The sequence below is a fragment of the Amblyomma americanum genome, chromosome 1, assembly GCF_052857255.1.
Source record: "Amblyomma americanum isolate KBUSLIRL-KWMA chromosome 1, ASM5285725v1, whole genome shotgun sequence".
Taxonomy (NCBI): Eukaryota; Metazoa; Arthropoda; class Arachnida; order Ixodida; family Ixodidae; genus Amblyomma; species Amblyomma americanum.
The window spans coordinates 536,650,555-536,665,344 of record NC_135497.1 but is presented as its reverse complement, the minus strand read 5'-3'; the positions used below and the strand labels follow the sequence as shown (position 1 = coordinate 536,665,344).

The window sequence follows — 14,790 nt, the reverse complement described above, 5'->3', positions numbered from 1 at the left end:
CTCCTTCAACACCGTCGAATTCACGTTTGGAGAGGTCCTGTGCCTCTCCGAAGAAACGCAAAGAACCATCAAAAAATTACTGGCTCAGCACGACAGAATTCGGAGACCGTCAGCCCGAGCTGACACCACCCACAGGCCCAGCAGTGTGCAGGCACTCGGCAACGCCCAGCTCGTGGTAGCCACCTAGGAGGACCAGAAGGAATCGACTTCCTTCACCAGCCAAGTTGACAAGGTACCCGGCTCACCTACCACAAGGCGGCGTTCACCATGCGGCTCCGGACGTGTTTGTAGAAGCAACGGCACCTACTACCGACAGCAGCAGGGGTGAGCGGGATTCCTTACGTCTCTTTGAGGTGGTTATGGCTCAAGCGTAAACGTGTGTATGGTGCAGACGCGGAGCATGATGGCGAGCTCAGCTGACAGAGGGGCAGAGGAGAGTGCATCGTACCAGAATATATTTGAGGAGGACGACCTGTCAAGTGATATTTGGCAGGAAAACGCGATGTCGCCAGGGGCAGCATTAGATGGGGCGACGAAGGAGCCGGTAGCGGAAACGCGACGGAAAATAACTCCAGGGACAAGGTCTGATGCCGTAGAGATCCGCCGCATGGAACTAGATTTTTAGCTCAAAAATTTTAAAATCGAATCTCGCGAACGCATCGAGTTGGGGAAACTTGGCATAGGAACAATATATGGCAGACAGACTCCCTTTATGCTGGCACCTGACGAGCAACGGCGAACGGGCCTCGACCCAATATCCCAATGTGCCAAGGTCCTAAAGGGGCTCAAGTTACCGTGTGACGCGGATGCACCGCTGTGGTTTGACGAGGTAAAGATTATTCACAACGTACGCTGTGCCAGAAAACAACCGCGTACATTTGATAATGCAAGCGCTGACCGAGCGTGTGCGGTACTTGCTTCGTGGACTCAAGGACGATGAGTGCTGTGACTACGACTCATTGAAGAGAGCCGTTTTAAACGAGCTAAAACTCACCCCCGCTGAGTACCTAGACCGGTTCGAGCGCGCCGCAAAGCGCAAGGAGCAAACATGGGCGCAATTTGCCTCTCGCGTAAAAACTTACTTCCAGTACTACCTGCGCTCGAGGGATGCAGACAGCAAGGAAGACGTGGTGGCTCTCGTCGTGGCCGATAGGTTGAAAGCGAGCCTGATCACCGAGGGCTTAGAATACGTGCGCCTCTGCGAGAGAGAGAAATGGGTGAAACCGGCCGAGATGTTACGGATGCTGCAGACATTCGAGCAGGCTAAGGGAAAGGGGCGCGCGGTGCGACAAACGGTCACACACTCTGAGAAAGAAAAGACTCCTACGCAACCTGCGACCAGCTACAACAGACGACACGTGCAGTGTTTCGTGTGCCGCGCAGTAGGCCATCGCGCAAAGGACTGCCCACGAGTCGCTCACAATGCGCAGAAAACCGATAAGCGTGTCCGGACACAGAGAGTAGCGGTAGCCAGCGTAGAGACAGCCTAAACCCTAGCATCAGTCCACCCGCACAGGACTTCGCTAGCAGACATAAATGCCCCAGGGTCGTCCGACGAAGCACGGCAATCAAAGCTACAGCAGATTCAGATCGAATGCGTCGGAGTGCCGGCAACTGCAATCATAGACACCGGCAGCGAGATTACTGTAGTCAGAGAAAGTCTCGTGCCCAGCGTATCCCAGGAGCCTTCGGGCAAGATTAAGCTTGTTTGCGCATTTGGCGAAACAATACAGGCAAAACTAGTTACCCTCGCGGTCAGTCTGAAGCGGTGCCCCACACTTGTAGCGCGACCGGAGACCGTACATGTCTATGCACTTACAGGCAAGCTCGCGGAGGGTGTAGATTGCTTGCTATCGCGGGAGGACTAGGAGCTGCTAGCGCAGATCGACAGCCGCGGCGGGGCGCTTGCCTAGAGCAAGAGCCACGTTGCGGCTGGCACAGCTAGCGTGTCCTTCTCCGTGGTCGAGAATAGCTACGAGCCGACCCCAACGACGGGCTAGGTCCACGCAAACCAGTCCCAAGCGGACGAACAGGAAAACGATGAGTCGAGCGAGGCATCGGGCGAGCAGCATAAAGCGGGCCGCCACAAGTACCCGATTGAAGACCAGTGCTCAATGCGTGACGACGAGGACGCGTCCTCAAAGCAGGCGAGAGAAGTTCCGTTCGGCCCAGCTGTCCCATGAAAGCCTTAGGAAATCTTGGGAGGAAGCAAAATCGGGAAAAGTTGGCATGTTCATCTCGGACAGTTTTTTTTTACCACCGGGACTCCATCGCAGGCGCAAAAGTTAAGAAGCTTGTGCTGCCCCTCAGCAGACGGGAAGAAGTGCTTTCACTGGCCCACGAATCTCTCTAGGGAAGACATTTGGGCCCAAGAAAGACGAGGGCGAGAATTAAGTATAGTTTTTTTGGCCCGGTTTAGAGGCAGATGTGGCACAACGATCAGATTAGGTCAGATAGGCGGCTTAAAGACAGGGTGCCTATCACTCCACTCATCAGACCCGACCACCCTTTCCAAGTTGTAAACGTCGACATCATCGGGCCGATTGACATGCTCTCACGCCGGGGCCATAGGTACGCTCTTTGCCTGGTTGATTTGTGCACGCGGTGGCCCGAAGTGGTTTGTCTGCGTTCACTAACCGCGAGAGCAACATGCGACGCCCTACTCGCAATATTTAGCCGCATCGGTATCCCGGAAGTTATATTCTCAGACCAGGTAACTAACTTCACTGCACAGCTGACAAGGGAGATGTTAGCAAGATTGGGAAGCGCGCCCCGTTTTTCGACTCCAGAACACCCCGAGAGCAGCGGGACAGTAGAACGGTGGAACCGCGTCCTCAAAAACATGCTTTTTCATGTAATAGAGAAAGACCCGAGAAAGTAGGAAAGGCTCATCCCATTTGTGCTATGGGCGTACAGGGAGGTACCCCATGACATACATGACACCACAGGGGTTGCCCCATTCTACCTCCTTTACGGCAGGAATCCTACGGGACCGCTGGCCATTTTGCAGAGCAATTGGACGGGTGAGCAGCCACTCCCAAACACACTAAGGGAAGAGCCCCCAAAATATTTCAGGCAGCTGCGCGAACAGCTAGAGATAGCCGCGGCAGTAGCGGGGCTAGTGGAAAGCGCACGCCAGGGGAGCTACGTGCAGGCGTACAATAGGCAGGCTAGGAACAAGGTTTTCAGCGTCGGGGATCACGGTCTTGTGTTTGAGACCGACCACGACAACAAACTAGCTCCTAAATGGTTCGGCCGATATGCCATAACCGTGCAGGAAAGGAAAAACTCCTACAGGATCGATACCGGAGCGCGAGCCGCGCCACTTGTGCATGCAAATAGGCTTCGGCCTTACTACGCGCGGAATAGCCACGTTGGGGTCGTATTCGACGAAGACACGGATTTTGGAGAAATTGAGTGCACACCTCGCCCTGCACCCACACAGTCGGGTCCCTTTTCCATCGAACAGGAGAAACTGGCACATTTGGACTCTCAGCAGCGCGCTGATATGGCGAAACTGTTCGCCGGTTACGCTGACCTGTTCGATGAAACACCGGGAGCGGCCGAAGTGGGATTGCACAAAATCGAGTTACAAGACGGGTACCAGCCAAAACGCGCCTTCCCATATCGAGTGCGCGAGCTTCTTAGGGTTAAGGTTAGCCGCCAGGTTGACGAGTTGTTTGACCTGGGTCTCATATACCCCGTAGAGAGCGACTACGCTCATCCCGTGGTCTGTGTGGAGAAGAGGACGGCTCAGTGCGCATGTGCATCGATTACCGCGCGCTGAACGCAGCCACAGGCACTGATGCATTCCCGATGACACCCCCACAGGAGTTAATTAAGAGGGTAGGCCGTGCGAAGTTTATTACACTAGTAGACCTGCGACGATGTTATTGGCTGGTACCAGTGGCCCCCGAAAGCCAACATTTCACCGCCTTCATTACCCACGAAGGACAGTACGCTTGGCGCGTCATGCCATATGGGCTAAAAAACGCGACTGCCACTTTCCAGCGAATGATGAATACGCTGCTGTCCAGGCATCAGGCCTACGCTGCGGCGTATCTCGATGACATTGCTATTTTCTCAACGTCGTGGCAGGAACTTCTGAAGCATCTGACCATTGTGTTTGGCTTACTCCGCGAAGCAAAACTTAAGGTCAGCCCGGAGAAGTGCCAAATCGCACAGGAACAGATTAGGTACTTAGGTCACGTATTGGGAGGTGGTACCCATGGGCCGGACCCCGAGAAGCTAGCCGCTATTCAGGACCTCGCGCCGCCCACCACAAAAAAGCAGCTGCGAAGCCTGCTGGGGCTATGTGGCTACTACGGCGAGTATGTCCAGAACTACGCTGAGGTCGCCGCGCCACTCACGTCCTTGACGAAGCGAGGGGTACCAAACGCGATTTCTTGGACTCTGGAAGCGCAGCAGGCTTTTGATAAGCTAAAGGAGTCGCTTTGCCAAGCGGCAGCGCTAAACGCCCCTGATATCCGCAAGCCCTATTGGCTGTTCACGGATGCATCCGAAGTCGCGGCCTGAGCTTGCTTGGCACAGATGGGAGAGGCGGGGCGAGAGGAACCGATCGCCTTCGCCAGCCGCAGGTTCACGCCAACTCAGACCCGCTGGTCAACAATGGAGCGCGAGGCATTCGCCATAATTTGGTCGCTTAAGAAATTTGACCACTGGGTGTTTGGTGCACAGATTAACGTGGTCTCCGATCATAATCCTCTCGCTTATCTGACGACGAGCACGCCTCATGGCGCGAAACTAGCAAGGTGGGTACTGGCGTTACAGCGCTACAATGTGGTTGTAACGCACAGGTGAGGCGCCTGCAACGGCAACGCCGAGGCGTTATCTCGCGTCCCCAACAGCAGCTGGGGAAAAGAGCAAACCAATAATTGAGCCATAACCCCTCGTGCAGGCGTGAATGTTCCCGTTCACTCGCTGCACTTTGGGATGTGAACAATGGTGTGTGACCGCAACCCTGTGCAAGGACGCTGGCACGCTGACGCTCGTACTGTGATGAATTTCGTTTATGAATAGTTCATAACGAAGTGTATTGTTCTTTTGTAAGTACCGCGATTTTTTGGTTTGTTTGTAGAACTGATTATTTCTGGCTGCATGAGGCTGCAATTTGAGTTTCACGTCGCCGCGGCCTTTATTTGGTTTTGCGTAAGTGAGCGGACTCCAAGCTCATTTAGCATCTTCGGGGGACGTGCAAGGCCGCGCTTCACCAACGCGCACATATTTTTTTTATTCTCTTGGCTTGCGGTCACTGCGGGCTTCCGGTCAAAGCTCCCCCCCCTACCCGCGTGCTCCTTCCCCCCCCCACCCCCCCCCCACCCCCGCAAGCAGTGGGAAAGGCGCAGGAGGAACTGGCTGATTGACCACTGTGACGGCCGAAGACACCTGGCTTTGTTAAGCGCGCCAAGCAACCATGCGATGTGCACATAATGAGCACGTGGCGCCGCTTGCTCTTAGGCAGCATTCCCATGGAATTGTCGTGTTCCATGAGGCGTACATTATTACTCATGGAAGACGCCAATTCCTTGGGAAAAAAAGATACTAACCTAGCCAAGCATTGCTTCACGAGCATTCCCACTGCGGCAGAAGGCGGACCACCTCGCATTCCACGATGGGCCCCTTTTTTCTTGTTTTTTTGGCATTCTCGATGGCACCAAAGCGTCGCGGTTCTCCACCGTCTGACATTCCTGCGGCGAGCCAGTGGATCAGTGATCCCACCAATTAGCTGAAAAAACAACTTTTCATCCTTCTAGAGGCGACGTGTGGGTGCGGCAGGGAAGGGGAAAGCATCAAGCAATAATTACGAGAACTCGCCCCCCCCCCCCTGCAGGGAGAGGGCTTTCAGAATGTTTTATATGTCTTTCTTTTTCTTTCTAGCCAAGCCCTGGGCTCGAAGTTGGGCCCAACCTTCAGGGGCTGTGGCTACCTCCATTGGTTAACGAAGCTTAGGGCGGGCCTCGAATATTACCGCCCTAACTTCTTTGTTTGCAAAAGCTTTAGAATTGCATGTAAAATCATTGGAGGGCAGTCTTGTCTAGTTGAGCTAGGGGCTCCGTGCAGTGGCACGTAATTGTACAGAGCTAGACTCTAACCTCGGGTCGATGAGTAAGGTCTTGTCGAGTTTCTCTGTGTGAGATCTTTTCTTTTAAGTTACAGTTTGACTGTCTGTGTGACTCAACTTGTAACGCAATTTGCCAATGTACATCCTGTAAATATATTTTCTCTTTGTCTCCATCATCTGGCATCAATCATCGTTTGCTGCTTCAACACCGTCGAATTCTCGTTTGGAGACGTCCTGTGCCCCTCCGAAGAAACGCAAAGAACCATCTTTGAATTTACTGGAGTTGTGATCTAAAACCGGCTTCCTACGCAGATGTGCCTACAATGGTCCAAACAGATAGAAATTCGATATTTCTTCATAAACTAATTAATGCAGTTAATGTGAAAAATACACACTGATACCACATTACATTTCTTCGCTATTTGCATCACCTTTCTTCTCAAGAGCCGTGAAACTCAGCGAGCCGAATCTCTTCTCTATCCACGTCGATCGAATACCATTCTGACGGATGCTGTTGCTATACCTGTTGCTTCCGTGATCTCTCTCGCGGTGATGCATATAGTCAAGCGTGAATGCGGGAGATCACTGATCACAAGAGACAGCGGCGGGCTTCGACGAACGTATTGATCACAGCTCCAGATCTCTTCTTCTTCTTCTTTTGAGGCGGCGCGTGCTAGCGGAATGCACCTTGCCCCCGGAAAGAAAGGGCATCGTCCCGACGCGTAGTCCGATGCGTAGTCTGTGTGTTTTAAAAAAGTTCACTAGGGAAAGTATGATGTGCGCGCCAAAGTCCAGCTCTACCGCTATCGCTCGTAGCAAGGCTTGAGGCGGACAACGTGTACCACCTCAGGGTTCAGGGATCGCCGAGACTTCTGAAAGTCGTCAGGAACGACCTCATAGTGGAGGTCCCCAATTGACCTGATCACTTTGTAGGGTACAGTATTCCGGCATAGGAGCTTCTGCTAAGTCCGCTTCGGCGAATGGGAAACCAGACCCACACAAGTTCTTCTGATGTGTACTGAGCATCACGGCGTCGGAGGTTATAGTGTTGGGCATCTCGGCATTGTTGGTCCAGAATCCTCACTGTCCAGCTGACGAGCCTCTTCAGTGAGGTGCAGGAAGATGTGAAGATCCGCATTCAGGTCGATGTCGTCCACATGCGGTAACATAGCGTCCACCATCGTGGACACGTCGCAGCCGTAAACGAGACAGACTGGTGGCATGTTTGTCGTTTCCTGTACGGCCGTATATGCGAAGGTGACGTATGGAAGCACTTCGTCCCAAGTTCTATGCTGAACGTCGACATACACTGAGATAATGTCACCCAGTCTTTTGCTTAATCGTTGCGTTAAACCATTCGTATTAGGGTGGTAGGATGTCTTCTTCCGGTGGTGTGTGCGACTGTGGTCTAAAATCGGCGGCAGGAGGTCAGCCATGAATGCTCTACCCCTGTCGGTGATTAGGATCTCTGGTGCACTGTGACGCAAAACGATCTGATGGATGAAAAATTTTGCCACGTCAAGAGCTGTGGCGCTTGGCAGAGCTGATGTTTCCGCGTATCACGTCATTTAGGCAGTTGAAACGATGATCCAATTGTTTCCATAATGGAAAAGAGGGAATGGGCCCAGCATGTCCATCCCGATCTGCTGGAAAGGCTGCGATGGTGTTGCTATAGGCTTCAAGAATCCGGCTGGTTTTCGTCGAAGTGAGCCAGCACTGGCGATGCTTGCAGGTGGTGTTGAAGAGTTTCAAATGCTTGTGCTTGAGGCGCGTTACAAGTGAAATGCGTGTCGGTCATCGTCAAACGCGTCAGGGACTCAGGGATTCGAGCGACATCTTTCACAAAGTGACACGGTCGGACGAGACTGCAGAGGCCCGAAATCTGGTTGCAGTCCTTGCAGCCGCCGGCTACCTTGTTGGGTGGGCGCAACTTCGACTTTCAAGGATTGAGGTGGGCTGGAGTCCCGGCTTCCTGGAAGGGTCCTGGGAATGGGGTGCGCTACCCAGCAAACCTCCACCAAGATGTCACGCGTGAATGCGGGAGGTCACTGATCAAAATAGACAGTGGCGGGCTTCGACAAACGTCTTGACCACAGCTCCATATCGCTTCTTCTCCTTCTTTTGAGGCAGCGCGTGCTAGCGGAATGCACCGTGCCAATATGTTCTTCTGAGTGAATTCTGCAGTAAATGCATTCTCATCACCGGTTGTGATGCTTGACTCTCTACCTGAACGCGGCAGGAGCAGGTTACTACCTCCTTGAAGCACCTCAACCCATCAGAACACATTACTTGGTTGCAATGTCTTATCCCCGTTAAATGGCAACACATTCAAGCGAATAGAAATTACTGAGCTATTGACAGCTTTGCACTGGGATTCGATCACTGCGCGTCGGCGCAGTAGGGTGTTTCATTGATCATGCATACTGGCTCGTTTATTGCAACAGGAACCAAATGTTTGCTATGAGTTAAGGGCACAGGGTAAGCCCTATACTTCCCATGCATTTTAGGCCATGTTGAGGTACATGTTTCTCACTAATAACAGTAGCCTAATAATACATATATCATTGTTTGCCACATTTTGTGCTCTTTTTACTGAACTAGAATATTTGAAATGTGTTGAAAATTCGATTTTTAATAAAAATTTTTCCGGTAGTACACAAATCTGGCCTTTCTTTGCGCATTTCAAAATTCATAACAGAATAACTGCTCAATGAAATTGCTTAATTCTAGTTCAGTAGTTGGCAACACTTATGTAGATGATTGCAAAAAAAAATCAGCCGTCTGTCTTGAAAGGCATTGGAAATAATGGTACCTTTGTAAGAAAAAACACTGTTTTGAGATAATAGAGCGTAAAGAGAAAAAAGATGTGAAAAACCATTTTTTATTCGCAGAAACGCCTCCATAGTAATTGGTTTATTAGCCCCCTGCTTCGTAGTCACTGTCGCCGTCATTTTTTCGCCTTTCGGCTTGTCGTTTTGACTGTCGGGCCTCTTTTGTAGGCTGCCGTGTTGCTCGGTCCGCAAAGTACATGCGCTTATGGTCAGCTTCCCTCAGCCACTTGATGGTGTTGCTCCCTGAGTTCAATCCACACGCCTTCAAAACGTTGGCCCGTGCGATGCTACCATCATTAAATGAAAGAACAGCATCCAGTGTTGCCATCCGTAGGGTCCGAAGCCTAACAAACACATACTTTGGCGCGCGTTCCCAAACAACATGGTTGAACGACTCATTTCCATTTTGAGTTTGCCCATGCAGGCACTTCTCTAGGAGCTCAGCCTTCGATAGCTCCCTATAAATGGGTTTGATAGCCTCCAAGACAGATGCAGGCAAACTCTCCTTGTGGAAAAATGGCTTGCCCTCTGACTGACTTCTGTTGAAGGCACACCACGTATCAGGTCCCTTTGGGCAAAGTCCATGGCATGGGTCATCGTCTGTGGCCGATAAGTGGAAGAAGGTTGCCCAAACGGCCTTTCGCATTTCATCCAGGTTTCCTACATTTCTTCTGATGGCCAAACCATAGTACGTCTGGAGCTTGTCTATTACTGCATCAGTCAGTCGGCCTCGGCCCGAGAGGCTCTTTCCATCAGAGAGTTTTCCTGCTTTGTTTCCTTTTTTTAGCCTTCGTAACCTTGTGCCCATCCTTTTTTGCACGTTCCCTATGCACTCAACCTTGGATATTTCAACGGAATCACCATATGGCATTTGTGCCTTCACAGCCATAAAAGCCTTGCTGTCACCATCCCCAAGGTATTTGACGTATCGAATGCCGTGAAGCTCCTCACTCCTGCCGAAAATTTTCAGTGCTCCTGCAACTTCCATTCCACCGCTGGTGCCTTGGTAGTTGCTTTGGCACACCTCTCTATGAAGGGGGTCACTGTCTGTACCCTTGATGCTGCACTTTGGACAACGTTTAGACAAAACCTCCACATCCAGCACTTTCCCAGAGTCTACACTGGTCGCAGAGACTATGCCGTTATTGGAAGTATGTCCTCGCTTCTGCCAGCTTCCATCAAGAGCAACTGCGATGTCTTTATCCCCCTCATTCAGCTGCACAGCTTCGTCAGCTGCCCTTTTCATCGACTCCTGAGCAGCAGCTTCGATGTGACCTAGAAGCTCTTGATTGTATTTCGCAAACTTTGTCGGCGGCTTAGGAAGGTTTAGCATAGCACAGAGTATATTTCCTGCAGCCATTCCCTTACCAATGGACCTCAAGGCATACAATAACCTGAGGTTGGCTTCATAGAGGCCAGAAGTAGTTTTCTTCGACGTCTCAAATCGTTGTGCGGCACTACACACTTCACAGTTCAAACTGTAAACGCTTGCAACACCTACCCGTTTTGTCACAATTTCGATGAGCTCAACACTTCCACCGCACTCTCTGCACACACAAATCTGTGTAATTGCGGCACAAATGCCGTCCATGTCCATTAAGGCATATTGGCTGCTGCTCTGTAGCACATCCTCTTCCTGGAAGCACAGAGAAAATCTTGAAAGCTTCGATGTCGAGGAGCTGGCGCGTTCGGCGTTCGGGATCTCATTCGGTCGTGGACATCCTTTTGCTTTTTCACGATGAGCGTAGCGGTTGCCGTGAAATTCACGCCTGACGAAGGCCTTCTTTGCCCTGGGCATATCAACTTATCAGCAGCAACCAACACCGGCACAATTTACAATACTGATCGAAAGGGATAGCACTCGGACGCAGCTGCATGAAGGTTGCAGAAACGTGGAAAAAACGTGCAAAGCGTTTCAGGATTGTCTTGGCTAAAAAAGAGGAGCTGTACAATAGGTGCCAGACAATTTTTTATATGTAGCTGATTTTAGACAAGTTTTGAAATCAGGTGGTGGACTTTTTGGTTGAAAAAATTGACGTTAATCCTGAAAGGGGGCGTGGCCGCTCACTACTTGGTTTCGGAAAAAGCGTTTTTCAGCCGTAAATATGGCTTTCTGAGGAAAGTGCGATCATGGAACATGTGTAGAAAGAATTGAACTTCTAAAATTCCAAAAGAAAAAAAAAACGATTTTTTTCTAATTTTACCTTACCCTGTGCCCTTAAGGTACAAAGGACGATCCTTCTTCATGCAAAAATTTGATTGACGTAGTGTTTACCATTACCGTGCTACATCGGATTGTGCACTACTCTTTGACCGACCCACGTATTATTTGGCGATTACAAGGGCACCCTTCTTATCTCTTTAATATTAGTCAGGTAGGGGTCGTGACAGCCCTCACGTCCTCTTGACGCATACTCTTCGCAGACATAAATGTCGGCACGTATTTGTCGTCTACGCGCTTTTTCCTGGATTTAATAGTTGGAGGCCTACGTACGCCTTCGTTCTCAGGGCCTCGCGTCAAACGTTCTGATCTACTCAGTTTGTCACGCTCCTCGCCCTTGTAGATCCTTAGAAAGCGCACTTGTTCTCTCAGCTGCATATCTGCAGAAAGTTACCCGCCCCATCTGTAACACCAGCGGCAAAGACGGCAGAGGATTCGCAATTTCAGCGGATCTCGTGGCGAGAAAAAAAAGGCGAGGACGCATTTGGCACCGAAAAAGGAGGAAACGAGCTGTTTCAATTTATTGCGGCTCTTTTCTTCCTGTTTCTGTCTCTTTATCTGAGTGTAAAATTTTCCTTTTCATGCATGCGCAGTTTGCCCGAGGTTGCAGATTTTAAAGTACAGGGTCGAACGCCGTGCTTTACCGAGATGTCGCTGTAGCACCTATTGCTATAAAATAAATTATCACAATGTTAATTCAAAACACGCATTCGCTGTGGCGTTATGCTCTCAGTGAATATACGTATGGGACAAATAACAATACTGGTGCGAAGTCTAGCAAGGCTTTCTTCATTCATGCACAAACGGTCGGTGCGCGGTTTTACCACTTCATTTCTGATGCAACATGCGACAATATTTGCCTACAATTATCACAGCCACGCTAAACTGCTTTTGTGTCGTTCGTTGTAGTCATGGTTGCTCTTAGTGCTTTATCTCGGAAGTTTTTTCTCAATTATAGATTGTCGCAGAGTTGTTGAGTTCCTTCTGAGCGCAAGTCAGCCAATTAAAGAGTTCCTTCCAACGATACCTCACTCTGCTCATCTTGTGTCCCCGACGTAGTCATCACCACGTGAAGTTATCGATGCACAAAACAAGCGTGCTACTTTACCTCCTATGGGCAAGGTATTCAACATATTTGTGTAAAAATAATTCTGCGTTTATAAAAGGCTATTATAAGATCAAAAGCGCCATGGAATAGCGACTGTTTGTAATATTAGTAGCAGCGAAGCGTAGCGACCATGTTAATGAAAGTATTAGCTAACTGCAGGCAAAGAAAAGGGCTTTCAGTGGTTCCTTCGTTGCTCTCTTTTCTGAAAAATCAACGGACACCCCATGATCTCCATCGTGGCTCTGGTGGCGATGGGAGCACATGATGGTGGCAGCTATGTACCTAACCGTGAACTAAATCACATTTACCTATGTGAAGATATAACAACATTATTGGGAACACAATTTGAACGTTCTAGAGAAATTGTATACAGGTAAGCATATTGAATCATAGCATGTGATTTTGAAATTTCGTTACATTCTTGTCTGCAAAAGCACCTCATGCTGAAGACATAGTAAGAAACTAAGAGAAAAATAATTATCAATAAAACTAGAAATGCCACGACGGGAAAGTACCTTGCCAGAACATTCACATCGCGCTTACTTCTATATAAATGATTGATAATAATGAGCTTATTAACCCACCGCGGTGGCTCAGTGGTTAGAGCGCTCGGCTCCTGATCCAGAGTACCCGGGCTCGAACCCAACCGCGGCGGCTGCGTTTCGACGGAGGCGAAACGCAAAGGTGCTCGCGTGCTGTATGATGTCAGCGCACGTTAAAGATTCCCACCTGGTCTAAAATATTCTGGAGCCCTCCACTGCGGCACCTCTTCTTTCAGTCCTTCCTTTATCCTTTCCTTACTGCGTGGTTCAAGTGTGCGCTTGATGTTAGATACTGCGCCATCTCCTTTCCTCAAAAACCAATTTTCAAGGAGCTTATTACGGTTTTTGCATCGAAGACCAGTCAAGGCCAAACTGGATAAGCAGCCATCGAGCAATAAATAATAGCCTGAGAGTTTTTGTTCTATTTTTTTACCAGTTCTCTTGAGGCTCGTGTTGTCCTCATTTAGATGACTGAGTAGTCCCTTAACCCTTTAATTCCCGGCGTGTAAGCTGCCGTACAGAGTATGCTCATGGTAGAACACTAACTGCTAGCTTATTTACAAAACCGGTATTTAAAACAAGATCGTCAACTGAAAGTGCCAGCTTTTACAAATGCAACATGTGTGCTGAACGTAAAGTAATCCCGAAAGTTATTCTAAAGCTAAAACAGCCAAGATTTTTTGTCGTTTGTCATGTTGCAGTGGCAGACTATTCAGCAGTTTTCAATTTTTCTCCTTATTGTTAGCATGTGCCTTGGTAATTCATGAAGCTTTAATGTCCTTAAAGTGTAAGTTATTTCCAGATTATCTATATTTAATTATCCTGTAAACAAATAATGAATCCTAAATTTTTCACGTTTCTTCATTTAAGGGTTTTTAATAAATAAATCCCGGAAGCTCGCAGCTTTTATCCGACGTTTTTTATGCCTGGACATTAGTGTTAAAATGGGCAGATAAAGTGACTGCTGAAAAATCTCCATTTCAGTATGCTTCTCATGCCAGGGGGACGACTGAAGCTGATCGACTTTGACACGACCAAAGTCTGCCACGGACTATGTGAGTGAAGCATGGTATTCAATAGCCTACTCTCTTTCTTAAAAATTCGTATCTCTGAATAGGAACGGAAGTGGATAAGCCACTAACTGCTCTGCTAACTGCTGCCACAGGCAGGTCTTATGGGTTGGTTGGCGCGTACCCTGTCGCTAACAATAATAACTTTAAGGCCGGTCAGCCCGTGCGGGGTGCTCCATGTCGGATCGTGGGCGACTGTGAAGGAAACTCGGGAAGCGAGGTTAACAGACATTTAATTAGCTACAAAGAACAAAAAGCAAGCTCTAAAACTGAACAATGGAATATACACATCTAAAAACAAAGAAAAGCAAAAAGAACGAGGAGGAACAATATAACAAGAAAACTTGATTATTTCTACGATTAAACACAAACTGTACAAAGGAGAAAAGTTTGCCACACACTACGAGTCTTCACGTACGGGGTCAAGCCGGTGGCTTCGGAGCGGGGTGTCGTCGATGGGGTGCTGGCTTCGTTTCGGCTGGCACGGAGATAGCTGTCGCAGTGCGCCCGCAACCAACATGGTTTAGTGCGCGCAACAACGCAACATACGGACGATAAGGCAGGTAAAGTAACGGAGGAGTACAAACAAGGCCCGAACCTCTTCTTCTTTACCCTTCTTCTCGTCAGTGTTTTTTCTGTAGCAACGCACAGTAAACGATGTTCCAGAGCCAACTGGCCCGTTTTAGAACTACATTCAGCCAACTACTCAAACCTATTTTGCTGCCTGCTTCCTTCCTACCCACGGTAACTATGCTGTTCTGCACACTGCTCACCACAACATGGACCCATTGCCCCCCCCCCCCCCCAGGTTAGGCAAGATCTTGTAGGAACCAACCTCCTCTCTGCGTTTTTGCCGTACCGGCACCGGACATTAAGGCCGGAAGACCTGTGACCCAGGAGAAAGGCGAAGATCGAAGAAAATGTTGTTGGGTCCTT

General features: G+C 49.4%; 1 protein-coding gene across 1 annotated transcript in view; it reads left to right on the top strand.

Annotated features, from left to right (window-relative positions):
• Nucleotides 1–14,790, top strand: part of LOC144129234 (microtubule-associated serine/threonine-protein kinase 2-like) — a 427,846-nt gene that overhangs the window by 224,113 nt on the left and 188,943 nt on the right. Inside the window, exon 5 of the mRNA XM_077663240.1 lies at nucleotides 13,769–13,839. Within this exon, the coding sequence (XP_077519366.1) occupies nucleotides 13,769–13,839 (71 nt within the window). The remainder of the gene's footprint in view (nucleotides 1–13,768; nucleotides 13,840–14,790) is intronic.